Source organism: Trichechus manatus, unplaced genomic scaffold, assembly GCF_000243295.1.
Source record: "Trichechus manatus latirostris isolate Lorelei unplaced genomic scaffold, TriManLat1.0 scaffold00174, whole genome shotgun sequence".
Taxonomy (NCBI): Eukaryota; Metazoa; Chordata; class Mammalia; order Sirenia; family Trichechidae; genus Trichechus; species Trichechus manatus.
This window is the reverse complement of record NW_004444110.1, coordinates 1,106,975-1,133,559: the sequence shown is the minus strand read 5'-3', so window position 1 is coordinate 1,133,559 and position 26,585 is coordinate 1,106,975. Positions and strand designations below refer to the sequence as shown.

The 26,585-nt window shown below is 34.7% G+C and overlaps 1 protein-coding gene across 10 annotated transcripts in view; it reads right to left on the bottom strand.

Annotated features, from left to right (window-relative positions):
• Positions 1 to 26,585, bottom strand: part of BLTP1 (bridge-like lipid transfer protein family member 1) — a 249,850-nt gene that overhangs the window by 45,200 nt on the left and 178,065 nt on the right. For all 10 annotated transcript variants that reach the window (XM_023741142.1, XM_023741148.1, XM_023741141.1 and 7 more), the window contains 9 exons: positions 23,710 to 23,916; positions 22,019 to 22,257; positions 17,249 to 17,493; positions 14,536 to 14,641; positions 8,225 to 8,322; positions 7,314 to 7,499; positions 6,096 to 6,264; positions 2,688 to 2,899; positions 1,363 to 1,561 (listed from right to left, as the gene is read on the bottom strand). In XM_023741142.1, coding sequence (XP_023596910.1) covers positions 1,363 to 1,561; positions 2,688 to 2,899; positions 6,096 to 6,264; positions 7,314 to 7,499; positions 8,225 to 8,322; positions 14,536 to 14,641; positions 17,249 to 17,493; positions 22,019 to 22,257; positions 23,710 to 23,916 — 1,661 coding nt within the window. The remainder of the gene's footprint in view (positions 1 to 1,362; positions 1,562 to 2,687; positions 2,900 to 6,095; positions 6,265 to 7,313; positions 7,500 to 8,224; positions 8,323 to 14,535; positions 14,642 to 17,248; positions 17,494 to 22,018; positions 22,258 to 23,709; positions 23,917 to 26,585) is intronic.

The window sequence follows — 26,585 nt, the reverse complement described above, 5'->3', positions numbered from 1 at the left end:
ATCAGCATGCGAGTGTTCTACTTTGTTGGTAGAATATATATTGAGATGGTAAGTTATTATTTGTTCATATTTTTTAATATATGTTTTTGATTTAGAGTCACAGGTGAAGACTCAAAAATTACCTAATATTTCTTATGCATTTTCCCTTTAAAATAAATTGTTAAGGAAATAGTTTCATTGCTTCACAATATATTTTAATAAATACAATGAGAGCAAAGATGTCATCTTAATAAAAATCAGTAGGGTTTAATTCATTTTTGCCTTGTATTAAGAAAAAAACCCAAAAACAAAATACGTAAATAAGTTACAGTGACTTCTTTGAACATATCTAACACAACTGGATAAAGCGATAATTTGTAAAGGTCTTTTGATAAAGGCTCTTTTTGGATATTAGGCATGAGTTATTTGGATTCCATTCTTCTTAGTAACCTGAAGTATTTCAAAGAAATTCTAATATTTTATCTGTGGAAAATATAAATGTAAAGCATACAAAACAAGTAATTTCATCTAGGTTTTGGTTGACATTGAATGCTGAAACTTCAATTTTTTGATGTAAAAATAATGGAAAGCTTTCCCATTTCTCAAAGGAAAACTGAACTGGAAAAAAAAATTCCTTCTAATGGACAGGGAGGGAAAAAGATAGTATAAACAATGGCATATCACCTTCTAAAAAGTAATTATTAATTTTGCCTTATAAGATAGAGGAATTTTAGGTCATAACTTTTTAATTCCTCAAATATAAATTTCCTTTATTATTAGGATTATTGATACTTTATCAATTCCACTATATTATTAAAAATATTAAAGTAAACAAATAAACCCCTATTCATTCAAAATCGCATATAAACGTAGCTTTAGTTATTCCTAACCTTGAGTATTATGGAATTGGAGGAACTCCCCCAAGTTACACTCTCTATTCCTACAAATTTGGAAATGTAAATTTATTAATGTCAATATTAATTAGGGATGGAGTTCCTGATGCTTGTTATTTATATCATGTTTTATGTTATGTGATGAGCTGAATCTTTACACATTCATCACTTTCTTTCAAGATCCCCACAGAACAAAGATGTTTTATTGATCATTCATGGATCAACTGCAGCAAAAATCAGGGACTGAGCAAAGCTTCCAATGTTATACCATCAAAAAGAATGCCTTATCTAGTTTGTGCCACATTATTTACCCAAACTACTGAAAGCTTTGGTTTTTCACAAATGTATTTTGGTATCTTTAACTTGAAATAGTCTTTCTTTCACGAAATCTAAAAACATTCCTCTAATAGAACATCCTTCAGTTTTACAAATGAAAGACTTTTTTTTTTTTTTCTAATTCTAAACCTCATATAGAAAATAAGACACTCACAGGCATTCATCACTAGATCCCCACGAATTTCTGGTTTCCAGTCATCCCACGATGTCTCAAAGCCATCCGCAAAACGGATACAGAAGTTTTTGAAATGCCCTTTACTAACCAGGGACTCTGAAGAGCAAGCAGTGATGAGAGTACTTTCAATGGTCAAAACTAAAGCAGAACCAGTGTCAAGGTCTCCAGTGTGATTAGACTGCAAAATATGTTGAAGAAATAAGACAAAAAGTGAGGATATTTTGACTTGAAAGTCCTCACAGATTTATAGGAACAAAAACCTATAAAGGGCCAAACCTAGAAATCTTTACTAAGAATGCAGCTTAGGAAGATACCTGATTCAAAAAGTTAATCAACTGAAATGCATTTTGCCGCACATTTTCTTCTTGCAAAGGGCTAACTGTATCTCCAGCCTGTGTTTCAGTCATGGATGCTCTCTGGTGTGTGTCACTTCTGAGCCCTGTCCATCATGCCGTTAAAAACTACCACCATAAATTCCTGAGACACAAACATGCCGCAGATTTTTTAACACTGTCTTGCGAAACAAAATACTAAAGATAAACTCATTCGATAACTGGTTACAGATTTTTTTAAGGAAAAATAGAGATCTCTGTATTTTAAGTTGTAATTGTTACTTCTTGGCCTGACAGGGGCTCAGCCTTTGCTTTCTCATACACATATGCATGCAAATCCATGTCCCTGAGATTTGGGCCTGAATTACGAAGATGGAATTCTTGCTTCATCCAGCTGTACACATAGCTTGGAAATTTCATTACCATTAAATATGGTTAAGCGCTCGGTTGCTAACCAAAATGTCACTGGTTCAAACCCTCCAGCTGCTCCACGGGAGAAAGATGTGGCAGTCTGCTTCCGTAAAGATTCATAGCCTTGGAAACCCTATGGGGCAGCTCTACAGGGTTATTAAACATTGTTAAGTAGTATTCTTAAATGTCCTTTTGTTTCCATTTTATAAACAAGTCTGTGCCAAGGACTTTTTTGTTACTCAACAGTAAAAAGACTTTGAAAACTAAGCTTCTTAGCTGCCATGGTAAAAATTAACAGTTATCACATGGATGTCAATCTCATCACTGTGTTGGGGCACATCAGAGTGCTTCAGAGACAAATCTAAGGGATTCTGATTTATAATGTTGTGGATGAATAATGGCTAAAGGAGTTCATTCTTTTTTGCTATTTACTGAAGTCAAGTTATAAACTAGTCTCCTGAAAAATCTACTGGTATACTCTATATACATAGAAATGGTAGGTAGAAATGTCTGGCTCTTAATTCTAGAATATGACTTGATTTAAAAAAACTTTTTTTTTACCTGTGCAGTATTTGTGATAGGCAGGCAAATTCCCAGATCATTCACAGTGAGCTGGAGGAAGAGAGTCCCAAAGGCCTGGGCTGATGTTTGCTGGATACCAGGCAGCATATCCACTACTTCCTTTGTTGCCATATGAATATCCTTATGTAAGGCCATGCGTTGTTCATTCCAGTTGTCATAGGCAGCCTTATAATTCAGCCAAAACAGCACAGCTTTTGATATTTAAGGCAGGGAAGAAAGAACATTAAAATCAATACTGCTAAGACTAATAAAAATTAGTCCCATCGGACTATAGCATTGGAATTAGAAAGAATCTAAGAGGAGCTAGTCAGCTTGACAGATGGGGGGCGGGGGGGAGCAGCAGAAACAGACAGCTGCATAATGGCAGATGGAAGAAGAAACTCCCTCCCTTCCTTCCACGAACTATTTGTTGAATGCCTGGGATGGAATAATAAACACAGACACAGTCCCTGACCTCACAGAACTTTTTTTTTTTTTCTTTCTCCGTCACAGAACTTGTTACTATGGCTATAAATTCTTGAAGGAGAGGTACTTATGCTAGGAGTATATATTACAGAGATTTGATTTAGAGAGAGAGAGAGATCATATAAAAGTTCCCTGGGGAAAAATACCTGAGTTAAGTCTGAACAAAGAGGAAGAGTTAACTAGGATGGGAGGCTGGAAGGCCGCATATGCAGAGAGCTTAAGACACCGCAGTAGTGGAGATGGTTGTTGTGCCATCAAGTGGATTCTGACTCAGACCAGCCCCATGTGACAGAGCAGAGCTGCCCCACGGGGTTTTCTAGACTGTAATCTTTACGGGAACAGATCGCTAGTTTTTCTCCCGGGGAGCCACTGGGTAGGTTCAAACCACCAACCTTTCAGTTAGCAGCAGAGTGCTTGACCACTGCATCGCCAGAGCTCCTTGTAGTGGAGATAGTGGTATAAAACAAGCTGGAGGGGGAAGTAAGTGAGGTCAGATCTTGTAGGGCCCTACAGGCCACAACTCAGAGCTCTGGGAATCACTTTGTTTCTGTATTTTTGGGGAGGTGGTGGCAGTGACAGCAGATCTAGCTGCAATGTGGGGAACAGATAGGATGCGGGCTGGGAGACATGAAAGGAAGCTACTGACAAGTGCTTGTGAGAAATGATGATATATTTGGATGTTAGGATGTCGATGGTTGAAAGAGAGAGATGTGGAGAGATCTAAAAGATGTTTAGCTGTTAATATCAATGTGATGTCCTGATGAATTGAATATAGGGAGAAAGGGAGATTTCAAGGATGACACTAAATTTTTGGCTTAGTTAAGTACACAGAAGGTGGTGCCATTTATAAGTTTCATTTTAGACATACTGAGTTTACGGTGCTATTTCATCACCCAAGTGGGGATGCCAGGTAAGTAGATGGATGCGCTAGCTTTGAGTCACAGCTGTATGTGCTGTAAGTGAAGCTCTGGGCATGAGGAAGACTGCCTAGGGAGAGAACCTGGTGCAGAGGTGAAAAGTGGAGGAGGTTCTGGCCCCAGATCTATTTTATTTAGTCTACTGAAGGATTTTTTTCCAATGGTTTGACTGTGTCCTTTTAGGTAGGGCATGCACTTCCCAATATGGCATAGCCTAGCCCTGGTGGTACAGTGGTTAAGCACTCGGCTGCTAACCGAAAGGTCAATGGTTTGAACCCACCAGCCGTTCCATGGGAGAAAGATATGGCAGTCTGCTTCCATAAAGATTACAGCCCTGGAAACACCATGGTGCAGTTCTTTCCTGTCCTATCAGGTTGCAATGAGTCGGAATTGACTCAACATTAACAGTTTTTTTGTTTGCTTGGTTTGTATTACTCCCTAATATGTGTGACTTATACACATGTACCGACATGGTACATGTAGACATTTGAGTTTGTTAGTGAGAATGATGCCTTAAGGAAAACCTTCATTTAATGTCAGAAAATAGAATGAGAAGCCTAAAAAGGAGATAGAGGGGCCAGAGAGATAGGAGGAAAAGTAAGAAACTATTATGTCATGGATGCCAAGAGTAGAAAGTACTTCAAGGAGTGGTTGAAAGCTGATGAAAGGCCAGTAAGATGAGAAATGAAAAAATGTGCACTGGACTTAGCAATACAACAAAACATTATCCATAACATTTCCCCTAATTTACCATTAATAAAACGATCCATATGCTAACCATGTACAGAGTTTTTACTCCCTACTTTGATCAGTCATCTTCGATTCGCATTAATAACCCCTTTTATGAAGAAGTCCTTGGATGGTGCGAACGCTTAACGTGCTTTGGCTGCGAAGTCTCAGTCCACCCAGAGGTGCCTCAGAGGAAAGGCCTGGTGACCTACCCAAAAAAATCAGCCATAGAAAACCCTATGGAGCACAGCTCTACTCTGTCACACATAGGGGTGCCATGAATTGGAATCGACACAATGGCCAACTAGTTACTGGTTATAAAAGGAGGATATTACAAAGGAGACAAAGATGGAGGGGCCAGAAAGATAGGAGGAAAAGCAAGAAAGTTTTGTGTCATGGATGCCAAGAGTAGGAAGTACTCTAAAGAGTTGCTGAAAGCTAATGAAAGATCAATAAGATGATGAATGAAGAATGTGCTCTGGATTCAGCAATGTAACAGAATATTATCCGTAACATCGCTTAAAGGGCCATTTTCTAACTAATGATCTTATCACCAGTCTATGCCCATCCCACTTTAAACCTTAAGTGGCTTCATAAATGGCTCATTACTTCTAAAATAAAATACAAACATATTTGCCCAATTAATTAGACCTTTTCTACCTGCTCAGCCTTATTTCCCATTTATTTTCTTTCATGAAAGCTGTTTCTTAGGCCTCTGTGCTCATATACCTTCATTCACTCATATCTGTCTCTCATTTGGCAGGTATTTATTTAGTTCTTCTATATGCCAGGGGCTATTTTAGGCTCAGCAATACAAAGGTAAATAAGAGGTTCATTTCCTTGTTTCTCTGGTGAACTCCTAACTTCGTATTTCATCTCAAGTATAATTTCCTCCTCTAAACAATACAGGCGAAGTTAGGGACTCCCTCGGCTCCTGGAACATACATCTCTAACTCCACTCTATATTTTACTTTTTTTCTCTCTTTCCAGTTGTACTTAAGAGTTCCTTAAGGACAGAGATTTTTTTTCCTCTTTGTATTCTATTTCTAGATGGTACACAATAAATGTTTATAGAATGAATGAGTAAACACAGTGGCAAAACACAAATGGGCCCATTAGTTTCCCAAACCCAAAAACTGAACATTACAATTAAAACTCTGAATCAGACACTCCTATGTATCCATGCAGAAAGCAAAATAACTACAGATGATTTTTATCCAGCATTACCCAAGAATTTCTAAATCCTAGAAGACGGTAATGATGGACTTTATCTTACCTCTATCAAAGGCTACGGGCTGTGCATAAACAATTGGTCTATTCAAAGTAATAAGCACAGCTTCCCTATCTGAAGAACCACTGATTTCTTCTCGGAGGGCATTTCTTAATCCAATTCTGGTTTTAAAATACGCAACTTGATGAAAATCAGAACCAGCTTCCTCATAAACCTAAAATAAAATTTAAAGCTCAGTAAAATCAAATAATGGAAAATATATTTTAATTATTACTTCATTATTATAAAAAAGTTTTAACGTCATTAATAGTATGGTTCACCAAAAGAACTAAAATACATTTTTCTCAATTTGATTTGTCAATGATATTTTCTTTATACTCTGTACCATACACACCTGAAATTAATCTACAATATGCATGGTCATACAAAAAAGTAAATTATGGAATCACAGATAAAGTTCATACGAAAGCTGGGGTGAGTTTCATAGTCTGAGTGGTAATGTATTATTAAATATCTCAAAATAATTAAATCCTCCTTTGTCCCCTCAAAATGTGTTTCCATTTGAACAAAAAATACTGTTTTTCTAGAGAGGATAAGAAATTTTTTGTTCATTTTTCCCCACATAAACTATAGATATTCATATCTGAAAGTGTGACTCATAGTCTTTTGGTTGGTTCTTCAAACCAAAGGGGGAAAAGGTTAAATCTACAAAACAATTTTTAGCAAAGTAAAAACAAAATGAAAGAAACAAGAAGAAAAAAAGAAAAAAGAAAAACCTGATGAGCTGGGAAATGTAATTTTTATAAAACAGAGAATCTGAATAATTGCTGACTATTGTTTTGATTTGATAGGCTTTAACATCATGGTATGCAAAACTTGCCAATATTCTACGGAGCAGCTAATAAACTTAATAACATTTTAAGAACAGACTAATGTTAGTATAGGCATTGAAATAAAAAGATAATATTTCACAAAATCAAGAAAAAATACGAGGAAATATTTATGAAAATACTGGATTAAATTCCATGTGATTGCATTTGCAGTACACGATGAAGATACACCGCCACAGTGCTGAGTGAAATGCCCGGTAAAACTGTAAAGGCCTTCTTACATGAGTTTTTATTAGAAGTTACAATTAGAAATTTTAGGAACTTGGACTGAATCCTTTTATAAATATAGTAATACATAGATTAAAGTAGTTCAAATTGATGTGCAAAAATTAAAAGCCGTAGTTCTACTAATATCAGTATATTCTGGACTCACCTGATGTTTGACAATTTGCCCTAAAGCTAGATTTAAATCCACCTGACATTTACCAAATAGTTTCAGATAGCTGCTACTTCCTGGTGAAGCTTTGGTTTGAAGTCGGTTTGACAATTCCAGTTCAATCAAGCCAGTTTCAAACCTCACAGCTCTCATTGACGGTGTTGTGGCTGTCACTTGAATACCCTAGAAGATTATACGGTAGGAGGAAAAGGAGTATCTTAAATCAACAATGTACCATCCATTCAAATGCAATCTTTCAACGTATGATAAATAAAAGTCATGTTTTAAAACATGTATAGGATATGTCTAAGGAGCTGATAAAACTGGCAACATTCTCATATCAGTAGGGATTTTTTTAGCTATTAAATATCATTTTTTTGTATTTAATATGTACAATGTTCACAAGTTAAATACATTAATTACAGTTAATGTCTATTTGGTAAGGATCATTTTTCTTTTTAAGAAGACTAATACCTTAACTATGAAATATTAAGGTTTCTATTAAGATATTATTTTTAATAGGAATATGTACAAAAATATTTCTTGCAGAGTAATTTATAACAGCAATAAATTAAAAAAAAATGGAAATGTTTACCAGAAGGGGATTGGTTTAAAATAAATTGTTAGAACTGTATAATACAGCTGTACAAAAGATAAAGTCAATCTAAATGTTCTGACATGAAAAAGTATCCAAGAACTTAAAAAACACATAAAATATGCATATATAAAAATATGAGTAGAAAAAAAATCTTGAAGGATAGTCAACCAATTGTTAAGCCTTTTCTCTGAGTGGATGTGGTTATACTTCATTTTTATTTTTGATTTAGTACATTTATATGTAAGAATTTTCTATAACAAGCATGTATTAATTAACAGAAAATACTTTTAAATATTATTATTTATGTTACCTTAAACTGCAAGTTCAGTGAATAGAGGAGAATTTTAGGTTTATCTCCATCTGCTGTTCCATCATGTTCATTCCACAGAGGAATTGGCTGTTCCCCACCTAGAAAAGGTTAAATAATTGAGGGTTTGGGATAATTTCTCTAAAACAAAAAATACTTTAACTATTTTGCACATTTGAAAACTCTACACACAATAAACTATTCTTTTATTTTTACTGACCATTAACCCAATATTTAACAGGATCTTTGGCCAAGACATTTATTAACAATATCTTAGAAAGACTCAATTAAAACAGTATACATATAGTTCATATGATTATACATCAGAAAAAAATACATTTGAGGGGAAAAAGTAAACTTAAATGGTTTTTTCAACCAAGAATGTGAACTCTGTTATTTGTATTTAGATGTGCTGGAAATAGAAAAGAATGAAAGAAAATATAATATTGGGGAAATAAAAAGTAAGGTATTATGTGCTAATAATAAACAGTGCTAATAATAATAATAATAATAAAATCTGTCCTGTAAATTTAGGAAATAAAAAGTTTTTGCGGGAGGAGTTGGGCACTCAAGGAGGTAAAGTTCCTATCAACAGGAAATTTTGTTGCCTAAGCAATATGGAATTCAAGAAATAATATTCTGACATTTTAATATCTAAATTCTATTTCTACTACTCTTTCCTTTGATAAGAAAACTTTTCTACATGTTTATCTCCCAAAAATTCTATATGAAAATTATTTTTATTTATGTATGTTAAGTTTAGTATAATCCCAGTGAGGCTGTATAGGTGGGATGGGACATTTTTTCCTACTAGGGACTATATGTATATCAAAAGGACTAAGAAGCAAACAGGTAAAAAGGAGGTTTTGTTGGTGTGTTTTGTGAGAGAATTTAATCTCTTATGGGCTTTTGTAATTTAAACTAGGGGACAAAATCTATTCAGTTAGTATTATGATAAAAATATACTTCAGTTCTCTACCAGAATAGACAAAGAAAAAAACAAACAAAAAACAGGAGAAAAAGTGTAGAAAGAGGCAGAGATAGTAGAAGCTACATCTAAGGTAAGACAGAGAAAAAGTACCTACCACAAGCCCACAATCACTCTTACCCAAGCCTGCTATTCCCAAGTGTGTACTGAACACAGTTAAGCAACTATGCTGTTTGGTGACCCAACTCTCCATTTTCTCTCATGTCTTCAACTCACTCTTCACAACAACTACTACGAGTCTTCATCTTTTTCCTCATGCCCTCAGAATTGTTACTTCATTTTCAGCAAATAAATGTGCCTTTCTTTCGCAGTTTCTTGCTATTTTTCTCTACTCAAACTGTCCCTCTCTTTCTGAAATGCATTCAACCACCAAAAAGAACACTCAAATATCAGTTCAAATTAGTTCTACAACCATGAAGTCTTCAATAATAACTGTACCTAGAAAGTGTTCAGTCACCTTTAAACTTACAATGCTTACCTATCACATTAATTTACACTTTGTTTAAAGGTTTGTATTACTATATGTACAAATATCTAATTTTTCCAACTAAAGTATAAATCCCCTAAATGTGAAAATTAAGTTATATCCATACTTGTTTGTAACTTCCTCAACTCCTAGCTTGGGATCATGTTTTTTGTAAGTTCTCAATAGGCAACTATTTAACAAATTTAGAATCTCTCTTCTTTTCAAACATACAGACACAATTTCCTACTTTAAATACAGAGTGAATCGTATTATGTTCTGGAGGGAAAGGGATTACATGGAGTAAGTATTACATTTTGAGAATTTTTAGGGTACTGCCACTAAAAAGTATCTATGACTCTCCTCATATCTTGATAATTTCTAACAGGTGGAGCAAAGGTAAACCAGGAGTTCCTTGTTTCGTCCATGGCGCTACAGACAAGAGCACGTTCCAGGTGACTGCGAGCAATGGTCAGGTGCAAAAAACACAACAACATGTGTGAGCAAATAAAATAAGAATTGCATAAGCCTTATTTTGAAAGTTGGCTTTGTCTTTTCTGTTTTCTGAAATAATGAATAACTTTTGTATTTTCTATAAGTAACTAAAAAGAAAATAAAAACAAACCTAAAGAAAAGCTTAATCTACTGGTATGTTCTTCCTTTAAAAAAATCAATCATCATTCTCTTTCTGTGTGTGTGTGTGATCTTAGCTACTTTTGTGTTAATCAAGTTTTATTTCAGGCTATGGCATAAATATGGTGTGTTACTTCATTATACTTGGTTAAGCTATTAACTTATTTAAGCTATTTTGAAACTATAGTTAGCCTGACAAATTTCTGAACTATATTAGCATTATTTAACAAAAACTGTTTAAGAAGGTGCTTTTAAAAAATGTTTTTCCTAAGAGCTGTATATTATACTAAGTATAAATGGTCTGATCCTTTGTCTAGATTAGCCATCAGGCTGTCAGTTCCTAAGGACTTTCTTCCTACCCCACTTTAACTTAGGCACCACATTGTTCATGTTTTCAAGTACCTCTCTTGACTCCCATAACTTACTGAAGTACATTCTCAAACGTTCCAAGAGTTCATTCATTCTTTTAAAAAACTTGAATGTGTCTTATCTGGACCTGCAGATTTATATACAATTTTGTCAGACAGGCTTACCCCTTCTGCAGCTATTCTAAACCTGTTGCCGTTGAGTCGATTCCGACTCATAGTGAGCCTACAGGACAGAGCAGAACTGCCCCATAGGGTTTCCAAGAAGTGCCCGGTGGATTTGAACTGCCGACCTTTTGGTTAGCAGCCAAGCTCGTAGCTACTGCACCACCAGGGCTAGCTACTGGCAGATAGCTTATCAATTTCCATTTCCTTAATATTGTTCCCTTTTTATTATTCTTTTTAATTGGGTAAAGGCATATTCTTTTTACAATTTTTACTTATCTTGGCTCACTGAAATTTTCATTCTATTTTATTAAAGAGTTTACTTACTTAACTTTAATTTCTTTTGATAGTCTAAATGCAAGCCTAAATAGTCTAAAGGCTGTAATCTTTATGAAAGCAAATTGGAACAACTTTCTCTCATGGGTGGTTTGGCGCATTCAAAACACCACCCTTTCGGTTAGCAGCTGAGTGCTTAACTGTTGCACCACCAGAACTAGACCAATAAACAACATCATGATAAACAGAGAAAATAGTGAAGTTGTCAAGGATGTCATTTTACTTGGATCCACAACCAATGCTCGTGGAAGCAGCAGTCAAGAAATCAAACAACGCATTGCATTGGGCAAATCTGCTGCAAAAGACCTCTTTAAAGTGTTAGAAAGCAAAGATGTCACTTTGAGGACTAAGGTGCACCTAACCCAAACCATAGTATTTTTAATCACCTCATATGCATGCACAAGCTGAAAAATGAATAAGGAAGATTGAAGAAGAGCTGACACATCCGAGTTACTGGGTTGGTGAAGAATATTGAATATATCACGGGCTGCCAGAAGAACAAATAAATCTGTCTTGGAAGAAGCACAGCCAGAATGCTCCTTAGAAGCAAGGATGGCGAGACTTTGTCTCACATACTTTGAACATGTTATCAACAGGGACCAGTCCCTAGAGAAGGACATCATGCTTGGTAACGTAGAAGTTTAGCAAAAAAGAGGAAGACCTTTAATGAGATGGACTGACACAGTGATTCCAACAATGGGCTCAAACATAGCAAGGACTGTGAGGATGGCACAGAACTGGGCAACCAGTTCTAGTCAAAACCAACTAGATAGCACCTAATAACAACAACAAATACTCTAAATAAAGACTAGAGATTTGAGAGGATCCCCATCAATTTTATTCTTCTTACAACGAAACTGCTTTACAGAAAAATAATGACTCAGTGTAAGTTCATTTAATAATCCATCTCTGAAGATATACATTTTGATGAATTAGCACATTTTAAAAGACTATTTGCACTGGGCTGATCTATCACTGTCTTAAACATGTTTTATCTAGTTTCAGAAAGAAATTTTCTTAAAATTTAAAAGCAAAAGCTCAGCAACTTATAAAATGTATTACACAATAATTTTACTTTATAGAAATCTCAGAGACACTACTGTATTATTCACATTAACTATATAGTTTTTCACCTCTTTATGAATTAAATACATACTGGGCCCAATTCTAAGAAGGTAATCTCTTTGTATGTTTTCCTCTAAGATGGCCAAAGATGGCCATTAAAAAAAAAAAACCTGTTGCTGTCAAGTAGATTCTGACTCATAGTGACCCTATAGGACAGAGTAGAGCTACCCAGTAGTTTTTCCAAGGAGCAGTTGGTGGATTCAAACTGTTGACCTTTTGGTTAGCAGCCAGACTCTTAACCACTGCACCACCAGTTCTCCAAAGATGGCCATACATACCCCAAAAATAGGTTTCTTCTTTTAACTCCATCAGTGCATACCTACATCTTTCTGAAACCCAGGCTTTCCTATCAATTCTCCACAGGCAAACGAGATTATAAAAATCAATTCTCCAAAAAAGCATTTTCCTAACAAACAATGCTTGTTGTGAACATGAGTCTTATTATACAACGGAAGATGTTTTAAAGCTAAATGTAACAAGAAGGAAACTATGAGGGAAAAATTATAAAAAATAAAAAAATAGGGACAATACCTATGAAGATTATGGGAGAGTCAGTGGGAAAGAAATAGAGAGATCAGAGTACTGAGAAACTTGAGCTACAAGGGTTCAGAGTACTCCCTCTCAGAATTCTGTTACATTTTCTGGTCGTGACAGGATGGCAAAATGCTTATGCTTCATCAGGCCCTGTGGCCAGCTAGATGGTACACGACTACAGCTCAGCTCTTCTCCTAGGATTTCTGGTTGTCTCTAGAGTCAGAATGGAATGGTTCAGGTCCAGTCACTAAATGACTGTGGTATCATAACCTAATCTTCCTATTTTTCACTGCGATTAGTAAGTCTTCATGGTTAGAATATTAATATCCAGTCCTCTTTGCCATCATTCATTGTGTATGAGAACTAGGAACCTACTTGTATCTCCTAGCTGACTGCAATCCAAAGCTTAGGAAAAGCTTTTCTCTTTTACAAAAACAACTTTAAGGGAGCCTTACAGAGAACAGTTTGATTGTATGAACTCTATAACACTAGCTTCTGCCCATGAGAGATACAAGATTAATTAATGTAAGAGTCTATTACTTTAATTTTTAATTATACATATTTGGTAGTAAAATAGTCTCCAAAATAATCTTTAGAACTTAAATTATTTACCAACTTGAAATATTCTTAACAACGTTCACATCCCAGACAATGTTCTAATGTGATTTTAACCAAGTAAATGGGCCACATCAAATCCTGTGTATGTTCTCCAAGTAGCGGCACCTACTTGGACTCCTTAGACTAGATTAGGCTCTCCTGTGATACGTACTCACTGTACCCTACTCTTGTCATTCAAAGAACTGTTCAAAATTGTAACTGAATACTTACTTATTTAAACTTGCCTCCCTGGATAATAAATGTCATGAAAGCAGAGAATCACATGCCTGTCACATAATAGGTACTCAGTAAATGTGTTAATGAATTAATCCATGAGCATGGACGAAATGCCTCTTGATGCCAATGTATTCTTTTAACATGATTATATTCATACTAGAAATACTCAGCTTCAATGTTGCAGACAGTCAACTTGTTTCCCATCCTAATTCCTCTTAAAATTTTAGTTCCTGAATTAAAATTCAATTAAATACTTCACAATCAAACATATATTTAATGCTAAAACATATTTAAGAAGCTCAAATGAAATCTACCCTTGAGGCATGGCAATAATATAATTAAGTTGCTTTAGACAATTTACCATGTAGCCAGCAAACAGTCATCATCTGGTATAGATAATGAAAGAAATCTTAATAGTTATCGAAATTTTGTTCCTGAGTAAGATTAGTCTGGTCAACAGATATACTTTAAACTTTTTTTTTTTGAGGTGGAGGAATAGAGGAGCTTTGTGAAGTATACGAATCTTAAATCTGTATATTAAAAATGGTAAAAATAATAAGCAAAGAGTCTGTAAGTGCAGAAGCCAGAAGAGAAATGCACAGTTGCTAGGGAGTTACTCAATGTTCGTATCAAAATGATATGATCAATACTCAGATAATAGCAGTTACATGGACCATCATACAGCTGATGAAGACAGTGGTTAGGAGCTTGGCTGCTAACCAAAAGCTCGGCAGTTCGAATCCACCAGCCGCTGCGTAGAAGCCCTATGGGCCAGTTCTATTCTGTCCTATAGGGTCGCTATGAGTCAGAATTGACTTGACAGCAACGGGTTTGTTTTTTTTTAATTCTGTAAGGTACCACATCAGCTTACCAGAAACTTTTTGTATTACTTCATTAACTTCCTTCATGAACACCTTCTGTACAAATACCAAGTGGTTTAGAAGATCAGTTGTGAGATTATGTTCAAAGGAACCAACCTGCCAAACAAAATCAGAGTTTTAGGTTAACACTATTAACTATATTAATTTTAAATATACCTTTTCAGACATGAGTCATCCCAAACTCTGAGTAAAAAGAATTATCCACACAGCATTTTAAATCAATATCTTGAAGGAAGATTAAAAATATTCAGATTCCCTAATACTTTACTGGCATCTGACAGTTATGGGTCAGTCCCAAAGTGTTTTTTTTTTTTTTTTTTCCCTTAACAATAGTCAATAAGGTGTGAAAAACCTTTTGAAAACAAATGAAAATTATATTTTAACTACGTTGTTGGTAGTGATGACCCCTCAAGTCAATCCCAACTCATGGCGACCCCATGTGTTACAGATTAGAACTGCCCCATACGGTTTTATTGGTGGTAATCTTGGTGCAAATGGTTAAGTGCTTGGCTGCTAACCAAAAGGTTGGTGGTTCGAACCCACCCAGCAGCTCCACAAAAGAAAGACCCAGTGATCCGCTTCCTTAAAAATTACAGCCAAGAAAACGCTATGGGACAGTTCTACTCTGTCACATGGGGGTGCTATGATTTGAAATTGACTCAATGTTACCCAACAACAACAATCTTAATGGAAGCAGATTGCCAGGCCTTTTCTTCCATACTACTGCTGGGTGGGTTTAAACTGCCAACCAACTAATTTCATAATTAAAATTTTTGTCTACAGTAAAATTTGTTTTTAATGACTACTCTTTGGTCTTAGAACCACGGACAAGAACCATTACTGTCATTATAAGTGATAGTAAATGTTTTTACTCAGTCAAATATTTATTAACCATGTACCTCTGTGTACTACATTAGGTGCTAAGGATTGAGCTGTGACTAAACATATCAAAATTCAACTCTCATGAGGTTTATATTTAAGAGAATTAGAAAATCAGATATACCCAATTCAATTTTAATAAAATAGGTGTCTTCCAATTAGTATAAGGTATTAAATTTCTGGCAAGCCATCAGTTAATAAACTGATTAAATTGCAGGTCCTAACTGAAGTTGAATTTTACAGGAAAAATAGATTAAACATCCTCAGGCTTAAGGTAAATGCTTCACATTCACGTTTAATAGGGTTCATACTTTGATCAAAAATTATGAGAGCAAAATAGATTTGGAAGTTTAAAGAAGTTCCATAAAGCCTAAGGACACTTTTATTTTGTATAAAGTAGTAAAAAAAAAAAAAGGCAAAGATGATTTTCATGTGTGTCTGTCTATTTTAGGCTGAGGAGAAATAAGCAAATTCTAAGAGGGATGTAACTTTAGATTCTTTCAAAGGCTTGTTATTAATTGCATTCTTACTAAACTTGGGACTGTGTTCTGTCCAATTGTAAACTTTGCGCCTTTCTACTATCTGATATTAGTAAGGAATTATGGAATATACTGCACTAGATTATTTTCTGTCAAATGAAGCATTAATAACAGTACTGCTAAACTAGAGTTTGGGGCCCTTATATTTCAGAGTAGAAAGCACAAATGAAATATACTTTATAATCTATCTTTAAAGCTTTGAATTACTAGAATCTTGCATATACTTTTCCCCCCACCTACAGAAATTCCAAATCTCAGAGTGATGCTAGGACAAGCAGGGCCTAAAGAAGAGAAAACAGACTTAAAAATGTTTGCTGTAGCTGTAATATTCCTATCAAAGAACCTAAAGTGCTTTTTTTTTTTTGAAAAAATAATAGATGCTTCAGGTTCTAAAGAACAAAATTTATAAAAACAAATAGCTGGCAAGTTGCTTTTTGATAAGGTTGTAATTATTTCTGGCAAATTGACAAAGTAAGCTGAGACACAGGAGTGTTGAAAAGAGGTGACCTCCTCCAGTAAGGACGGGACCATGGAGGTGTGATTCCTACATCTCAGACCTGACAGCTGGGAGACTTGAGTAAAGTTCTCTCTGAGTCTCAGTTTTCTACTCTATCAAATTAGGATAACAGCAGATGACCTTCCTCCCACAAATCAAATGAAAAACATGTAACCAAATGTTTTTTTAAACTTTTGACCATTGTACAAATATAAAGTGAAAAAATAATGATGGAATCAGGTATGTCAACTTAGTTTAGAATTAGTGTGTGAACTGTGCTATAATTATCTTTCTATATGACATTTAGTTGACATTAATAATTAGGTATGCCTGGGCAAATCATGAAACGCTAAGGCTCAGTTTCTTCACCTATAAAGATGAGAACAAATATCTACTCATAGAGTTGTTTTAAGGACCACACAAGTCAATGCATATAAGACACTCAACAAATGTTAGCTGCTATTTAGTTTTTACAATCAAAAGGGCCATGAAAATATTGTAGAGATAGATGTGACAACCAATATAAAAAATGTGAATTCAAAGACGACTAATATGAAAAAAAAAAGCATGTATAAATAAAACGTCAAGGAGAAAAAAACATAGACACGCACACGCACACGCACACACGCACACGCACACACACACACACACATGCAAACTAATTCAGTATAGAATTCTTGTGTAAGAAAAAATGATTTACCTTAAGAGTTTGGATCACTAAATATTTTGCACCTAAAGCTTAAAGACTCCTAAATTACAAAAGGTAAGAAAATAAAAAAGTAAACTTACTTCCGCAACACAACGTAGATAATTTCCCTGTAAATAGTACCCTTGCTTAGAAGGCAGTTCATCTATACTCCACACCTGATCTGAGTAACTGTCATGTTCTTCCATTATGTATTTCCCTGACATAGTAACAGGAGGAAGGTTAAGACTGGCAGAAGGAGGAATGGTTGACATATCTGTGGCAGAAACTTTTGAAGTAAAACGCAATCTGTGATTTGGAAGCTCAAATGTAAACCTTGTCTGTGCACCTGAAAGAAATAAGAGAAGTTAATGTTTATTCATTTGTTCATTCACTCATTCATTCCTCACTTTGTTCCAAAAACGCTGTCTAAGAGAAATGTATGGATATCCCAAAATCTAACCTGAAAAATATGAAAATATTTTTTAATTTGCTTGTAAAATATTCCTATCTATAAATATAGTCATGAGCAAATATATATATGTATGTATATATGTGTATATATATATATATATACACGCACACATGTATATAAAACCAAACCCACTGCCGCTGAGTCAATTCTGACTCATAGTGACCCTATTCGACAGAGTAGAACTGCCCCATTGGGTTTCCAAAGAGCAGCTGGTGGATTTGAACTGCTGACCTTTTGGTTAGCAGCCAAATGCTTAACCACCTGCACCACCAGGGCTCCCTACAGATACAATTGCCAATCCACATAGTGATTTATTTAGAGAACAGTTAGCAGTTAACAATTTGTCCCCTGATCTCAATTCATTGTAGAAGGATAATAGTGAAAACTGCCAATACAATTAAATTGTACTCACTGAAAACTTACATAAAGTATAAAACTTTACAAACATATGTTATCTTTGATCTTAAAAGTAATTATTAGTGGAACCATATACCAATTAAGGATATAGTATGAATTTTAGTTTATTGCTAGTCCTAACCACTTAAATCAACAATCCAGCACACAAAGTTGTTCAAACAACTATGAATATACAACCTGTACTATTATTTAGCCCATATTTTCCCAACTATCTATGAAGGCATGAAGGAATATCAGAAGCCTTATTAAAATCAAGATCTATTATTGCCCATTACATATACTATGTAATCTATATGCACATGCTTCTCTCCAACCAACAAAATCTACTAATACTCTTTTGTACACTACCAATTCTCTCTACTCACACATCATTAAATATCCTATTCTGCATTCATATAGATTTAGATTATAATTAATTATATACTCCTAGTGCTCTCAACTGAGCCAAAAATAATACCTTTTTCGAAGTACTAATCAAAGGTCACCTCCTATATGTCACATTCATTACATTCACTCATTGTATAATAATGTCTGCACTTGGCAATGAGTCCGCCATAAATAGGAGAACAATGTTCTCACCAACTGGTGCATCTGTGAATAGCCAGATAGGTCATGACTGCCCTGACTACCTCAAACTCAGTACTCCAACGAGGAAGACTCAGCGACTATCACTTGTAGGCTGCAAGGGGTGGGGGAATGTCTAGCACTGTTGCTATAACTACCACTACCCTGAGCTCGCTAAATGAAAACACTAAGGTTAAAGTAAACCTCGGCATAAGTTATTGGGTCATCCTTTTCTTTGTCCCTTTCCTTCATTTCAAACAGAATTGTGGGTTTCTACCTGTCTGGATATTTGACAATATGTTTACTCTGCTGAAATATTTATATCTTCCTAGTTCTAAACTGCCTATCTGGCTTTTGACTTGCTTCTTTGGTTGACCCTAGTATTTCATCGATGACCTGAATAAATGGCCAAAATGAGTCTAACTTATTGTCAGCTCTGGCCTTCACTATCTGAAGGCCTAATACTTCTGACTCTGCCAAATGTAGAAACTCACTTTAGGTGTTTCTGTTTCTGGTAATACAAAGGTCCAGATGTTCCGGAGAAAAACCTCCTAATAAAGTCTAAAATGCTAAGAGTGTGAATAAACACATACACATACACATATAAAAAATGCATATGTGCATTTATATATGTGTGTATATGAATGTTTTTGAAACTATTAATGTAATGCAGGACCAGGCAGCATTTCATTCTGTTGTACACAGCGTCACTATGTGTCGGAACCAACTTGATGGCACCTAACAACAATGTAATTTATCATGTTAACAGAATAAAGGGAAAAAAAATTCATTTCAGCAGATGCACAAAAAAGTGTCTGACAAAATTCACCAATTATTCTTCATAGAAACTATTAGCACATTAGAAATAGAACTAGTTTTTCTTATTCTGCTACAGGCAACCTAGCAAAAACCTACAGCAAACATTATACTCATGGGTGAAACATTCATTCCCTTACAAAACAGGAACAATGAAAGAATGCCTACAGTATCCCTTTTCCTGAATATTGTAGTGGAAGTTCTAACCATCACAATAAGACAAGAAAAAGAACTAAAAGGTATAAAAGTTGGAAAGGAAGAAAAAAAGTATTATTATTTGCAAATGGTATAGCTATCTACATAGAAAATGCCAAAGAATCTACAACTTAACAATAATAAAATAGTTTAATACAGTTGTTGAATATAGGACAAACATAAAAAGATTAAGTAAATTTCTATTTATAACCAGTTTAGAAAATACCATTTTACAAAATATACCATTTATAACAGCTGCAACAGCAACAACTATATAAAGTACCCAAATACCTAAGAAAATAGAAGACAGTCTTGCGAAAGACGCACAAAAACCTTTAAGGAGAAAAGTTTAAAACTTTAAAGAAACAGAGAAATACACTCAGGTATACGAAAGTTAAATATTATAAAACTGTCAATTCTCTCCAAGTATATCTATGAAATGCAATTAAATTCCAATAAAAATTCCAAAGGCTTTTTCAGGGAACTTAATAAACTGATTCTAAGTATATATGAAAAAGCAAAGAAAAAGATAACCAGGAAAACTCCTAAAAAAGGAAAAGTCAGGTAACAAAGTGATAATGATGCAAAGAAACCAATGAAGCAGAATAAAGACTCAGAAATAGACCCCTACATAGAAGAAAACGTAATATATGACATAATTTGGATTACGTATCACTGAAAAAAGGACAAATTTTGTTAACAACTGGTGCTGAGGGCACTGGTTATACATACTACCTTACACCAAATTAAAAATAATTTTAGCTAGATAAAGAACTTAAATAAAAAGCAAAACTTCAAAAATATTTAAGCAAAAATATAAAAGAATATCTTTATGATCTTGAGAAGAGAAGAATTTCTTCAAGACTAAAAATACAAATCATACATGGAAATACTGATAAATTCAATTACATTAAAATTAAGAATATCTGTTCATCAAACACAATACAGTGTGAAATGATAAGCCTCTGAGTGACGATATATGTTAAAACATGTAGCATGCAAAGGGTTAATATACAGACTATATAAAGAATTTCTGTGAATCAATAAGAAGAGTACAAATGACTCAATGATAAAATGGGCAAACAAAAACTATAAGCAGGTATTTCATATAATGAAACACATAAGGGGCCCTTAAACATATACAAAGATGTTCAACTTCACAGCAATCACAGAAATATAAATTAATACCACAATGAGATATCATCCCACATTCACCAGACAAGCAAAAATTAAAAGACAATACCATGTGTTGACAAGGATGTAGAACAATGGAGATTCTCATCTACTGCTGGTGGGAGAGTAAATTACTATAAGCACTTTGGAAAACAGTTTTGCATTCCCCAGTAAAACTGTAGGTACATTTACCCTACAATCTACCTGTACCACTCCTCGGTAAAGACTCCTGAGAAACTACTGCATGTGTGCACCAGTATATGTATCTGAGAATGTTTGAAACTGCAAAAAAGTCAAATGAGCCAAAAGCTCATCAAAGTAGAATGGATAAATTGTAATATATTCACCTTGAAATAGATTACTATATTTTTCAGTAAAATATGAAGCACCACAAATACTTGAATAAACATAGATGAATCTCAAACACAATGTAGTGCAAAACAATGTCAAGTAAAAATATGTCAGTGAGTTTCCATATAAATGAAGTTCAAAAGCAAAAGCAAACATTTATACTGCTGAAGAGTATATACATATGTGGTAAAACTATTAGAAAAAAAAAAAGCAAAAGAATGACTAGATAAATAGACAAATTTATGATAGTGGTTACCCCAGGCACTTGTGGAGAATAACAGAAAATTACCTGGTGGTGATAATATTCCTTGAAGGAGCTTTCAAAGGTACTGGTCAAGTTCTAATTTTTAGATTGTGCTATGGGTTGATTCACAGGTCTTTATTATTATTATGTGAATGTGTGTGTATAACATTTACACCCTTTTGTATACATATTTCATAATAAAAATAAAAGAATTTCAGGATATATAAGGATCAACAAACCTTATAGAAGTAGTGATGATAAAGGAGTCAAATTACCTTTGATTTAAATTAATTGTACCTGATGTGAAAATAAACCAAGTCATTCACGTATTAAGAATCTAGCTCTGAAGATGTAGAGACTGGTTCATTATTTAAGTTAGTTTAAATTGGAAAAATGACCTCAATAGTTATGAATGATTTTAAGAGTTCAAACGAAAGCAGGGTCCATTCTGGCCATTCAAGGAGACGTATTCATATTTCTGACTTGACCAGAGAACATGAAATTCAAACATGTTGTGATCAAAATTATTTACATTTTCATATAATAACTTCAAAATCAAATTCATCTTTTCACCAAAAGTTACTAATTTCTCAAACAAATCATAAATTTTAAGAGGCTGGATTGAAAATTCAATGCTACCTGTCATTCCGTGACTTCGCATTCTTCCCATCTTGTACTCTGCTTTCAGAGACGGTAGAAGTGCTGCCCCAATGGCTATACCATCTAACATGGCGCTGAACTTCAGAACAACAGGCTTCTTTTCTAAGCCTTCAGGGAGCTGAGGAAATTCGTTTGTTTCAACTGGAGTTTGATTAACACTCGTTGGGGTTTTTTCAGAAGGTAGAGGGGTTGCAATATCTTCTTTTACAGGCTGTGGGCTATAAATCAAAACAGATAAAATAAAAAGAAACACAATTAGAACAGTTACCAATTTATTGTGTAAAGTTATTGGAGTTCTCAGTAAGAAATAGCAAAAATATACTGTGAAGAGATGTTTTCTTTCTAATACCAAAGCACATTAAGACCTCCTAAAACAGTCATTAAGCAATGACAATCTGTGAAAGCAAACAAGAACAAGATAAACTCCTGGAATGTTGTATCGCCAAGCCTGTTCATAGCATTCATGCAAAACTGAAATTTAAACTCACGTTTATCTGATTCCAAATTCTGTGACTTTAAACTTAGGCAAACTACTACTGACAGTAATACTATCACTAGTATTATTATTAGTAATAATAACACCACCACCAACAATGATTATTTGAGTACTTACTATGGGCTGTGTTCTGTTCTCAGTGTTTTGTATGATTTATCTCATTTATTCATTGTCCTCAAAAAACGCTTTGGGTAGGTACTATTATCTCTACTTTGAAAATGAAGAGGCAAAGCTAGAAAGTGGTGAAACCAGGATTTGAATCTAGTTGGTCTGGTTCCAGAGTATGATTTCTTAACTACTACACTCTACTGCCAATACATTATTTAAAAAAAAAAAAAAAAAAGAAATTCCTTAGGGTATTTTAAAACTAAGGTGCATATACACATTCAGAATTCCATATTCCATTCACAGGAGAAACATATGTAAATTATTACTGCTTGGTCAACTTCAGACATGAATTAATATTACATAAGAATTAAGGATCTAGATAGAAAAACTGGAAAAACCACTGCTTTAGGACATCATCAAAAGAGATACTAATGTTTTCTACTTTATAGAATGGCAAAAAGGAAACATAATATAAAACAAAATTTTAACCTTTTTACACATATTTTTATTAGTTATTCATTAATTACACTTTTTGAGACCAGGTATAAGGCTCAGCAATGCAGACCATGAACAAGGGCTATATACAGAGGGAACAAAGGTTAATGTGCAAAAATCTGATTTACTAACCCTTAAAATGTATGTAGCATGGTCAAATCTTGCACTGAACTATGTACAATAATTTCATATAGAGGACAGCATAAAACCATACATAGGACAGAAATGGTCACTAATTTTTTAAACCTGTGCAGAAGTAAATTTCAATGAGTTCAAAATAAAGAATTTGTCAGGTTTATTAATACCTCTTATGATACCTGGAAATCTCTAGGAGCTCTTAAGCTTTATTTATACAACTTGGGACACTGACAACTGCATTTCTAACATAGTACTTTAATGATATCCAATAGGATTCTCCCATGACTTGTCTTGGTCACTCTCCACCTGCATCAGTGTCCATAATGGTCAATACTTAGAAGTAACCCCTTATTTACCTCCAAACTTTTGTTAACACAGCAAAGAGTGCCCCGAGGTATTAAACAGAATCAGAGAACTTGAAGAAATAACTTACGCTGTAGAAGGTTGTCTGATGAGGTCTGAGATCTGTTTAGATAGTTGGTGAGAACTTCGAACCATCATGCTATGTAACGTGGCAGGATGCTGAGGAATGTTGATGCTGATAGCTCCTACTTTGAAAACAGCAGCATTGTTTGTCTTCAACCCTCTCTGGGCACTGTAGAGGGCTTGGGACTTGGCAATACTACATTTCACTACAGTTCTATCAATAGAGAAGGAGGACCGTGAAAATATATCCAAATAAAGAGAAATTTTGAAAAAAATAATTTGAGAGCAAGAGAAATACTTGTAGGTCTTTCAAAGACATAAACTGCTTAAGATTTTTCATGCTTTTAAATCATATATTGAAGAAATTATGTTTTCCAAAAATAATGAAATACATTTACTTTACACTGTTTGCACTGAATAATATTTTATTTCTTTAATAGGAAGAGGTTATACAAGAAAATAAGTGTGTGCTTACATATAAGTAAAAGCATGAATACTGGCACATTACATACGTGCATGCACGCACAAGACACAAAATTTCATTTTGATTTTTCTACTATTCAGACCTCCTCTTTTCTTCTCCAGCTTATTTTAGGGATCTATATAACCACTAAAGCCTAGGAAACCCTATAGGGCAGGTCTACTCTGTCCTGTAGGGTCGTTATGAGTTGGAATCAACATGAAGGCACGTGACAACAACAACCTAACCTCTAAAGAGATAAAAAAAAATAACACCAAACCTGTTGTCTTCGCGTCGATTCCAACTCACAGTGACCCTATAGGACAGAGTAGATCTGCCCATAGGGTTTCCAAGGAGTGGCTGGTGGAGTCAAACTGCTGACCTTTAGGTTAGCAGCCGAGCTCTTAACCACTGTGCCACCAGGTCTCCTCTAACAGGATCACAGACACTTGAATGTGAAGAGAAAAAAAGAAAAAATACTCGCTACACTCCTTAAAATCTAATCCATCAGAGAGTCAAAAAATTACTCTAACAGTCATCCAATATGTTAAAAGAAATTGACAGGAAGACATGTAATTTGTATTTTTTTTTTAATCTTAATATACTTTCAATGAATAGCAAAGAAATGATGGAAGTCCAATTCATAATGAGTACGGCTACTATTCTTGGTTATGAAGTAGTAAGCTTTACTCATACAGACTTTCTAAAAGCAGAGATATCATCTTTCTTGATTTCCTGCTCTCTGTTTCCAGTGCCTAGCACACTGCCTGGGACATGGTCGGCATTCACCGAGTATTTGTGAAACGAAGAGCAGAAATGAGTACAGCAGAATGCCTCTCACACAGCAACTGTGGAATTCCACAGACAGCATACTATAGCACATCTATGTAGAAGCTATGTTTGAAGCAGTCATTGATATATACAATGGAAAGGCCCACACCAATGAACTGCACCATCAGAGGATCGGATAATAAAAAGTTAGCTTCTAATATAAATGTTATCTTTCAAATGGGCAAAAGATTCTTGACAATAGATTGAGCAAAACACAAAATACAAATTTCATATTAACTACAGGTCAGTTCACATATATCTCTGCTCAGGCTGAGAGGATTCAGCAATTATTTATAGTCTCAAGGATATAAAGAATCAATTTATTACATTTAACTTCTATTAGAAAAACGCTAAAAACTGTTAACAGTGGCTCTATCAGATGTCTTGATTATTGACAGTGAAATCAAGGTATTATATAAAATTCAAAAAGGATTACTACAGAACTACACTGCTTTCTTCTTCAAAGTCAACTACTTCTCCGAAAACATCCTGATTAAAAAAAGGTATTCTACGGAATTGGTCTGTCAGCATGAGGGTAGGCTCTGGAATGTTGACAAGTTATTGAATTTTGCATCTTTTCTAATATAATAAATAAAACCACCGTCTGCCACCAATAATATTTCAAGTTCAGTTTCAACATGAGCCAGAACACACTAGACGGTGCTGAAATGTCAACAATTCACCACGTGTGAACACCAACCATCTATTAAGCACATTTACCAGAAAATCTGTCCTGTTATCATGACAGCCAAGAAGTTCTGTATTTAATTCACAAGTTTATCTTTCTAACCTACAGAAATATGTTTGTCTAAATATTAGCTGATACTTTTAATTATATAAGCACATACACAACACTGGATTTTCAATTATGTACCAAAATTCCGAATGGGGCTAACGGTTCTCCTACAATAGGATCTACTGTGGTAATTCCAGTGGAAATTTCGATGTGAGGGACTTCAGGAGCTCTGTGTTGCCCAACTCCAGATGGCCTCATTCAGACAGCAGTCTCTGTAAATGATACCCACCACTACAATGTACATGCTGTTCTTTGGAGTTGGACCACATGGTAGTCCTACACTGACCAAACTAAATCGGAAACTGTAGAGATTAACTCTACAAAATTTTGACTAACTGCTGTGAAACTGCACAGGGAAAATATGGAAGGAGACCCTGACTGAGGAATTAAACAGTTTATAAGCTGCCAGCATGAATTATCTATTCATAATTATAATTCTCAAAGAGAGATGTCACCTTATTTAGGCCAAACAACATGTAGTATACATAAGACTTTTACACAAGAAAGTAGTTGCCTAAATCTCTCTAAAGTGAAGACTATAAAAACGTGCATCATACAAGACATGTATGATAAATGTGAAAAGTCCACCTCAAGTGACCAAGAAGTCTGGTTAAAGAATCCATTGACAGTGGTAGTCGACTTTGCAAAGTTCTAGATCTACTGTGAGCCTCAGTTACAATGACCACAGTGCCTAATCAGGTCAGGGCCTTCTCCCACCTTCTTTTACATCCTGAGTCCAGGGAGTAGGGCCTTAGAGGCAGGCCAGGGCCTTCTCCCACCTTCTTTTACATCCTGA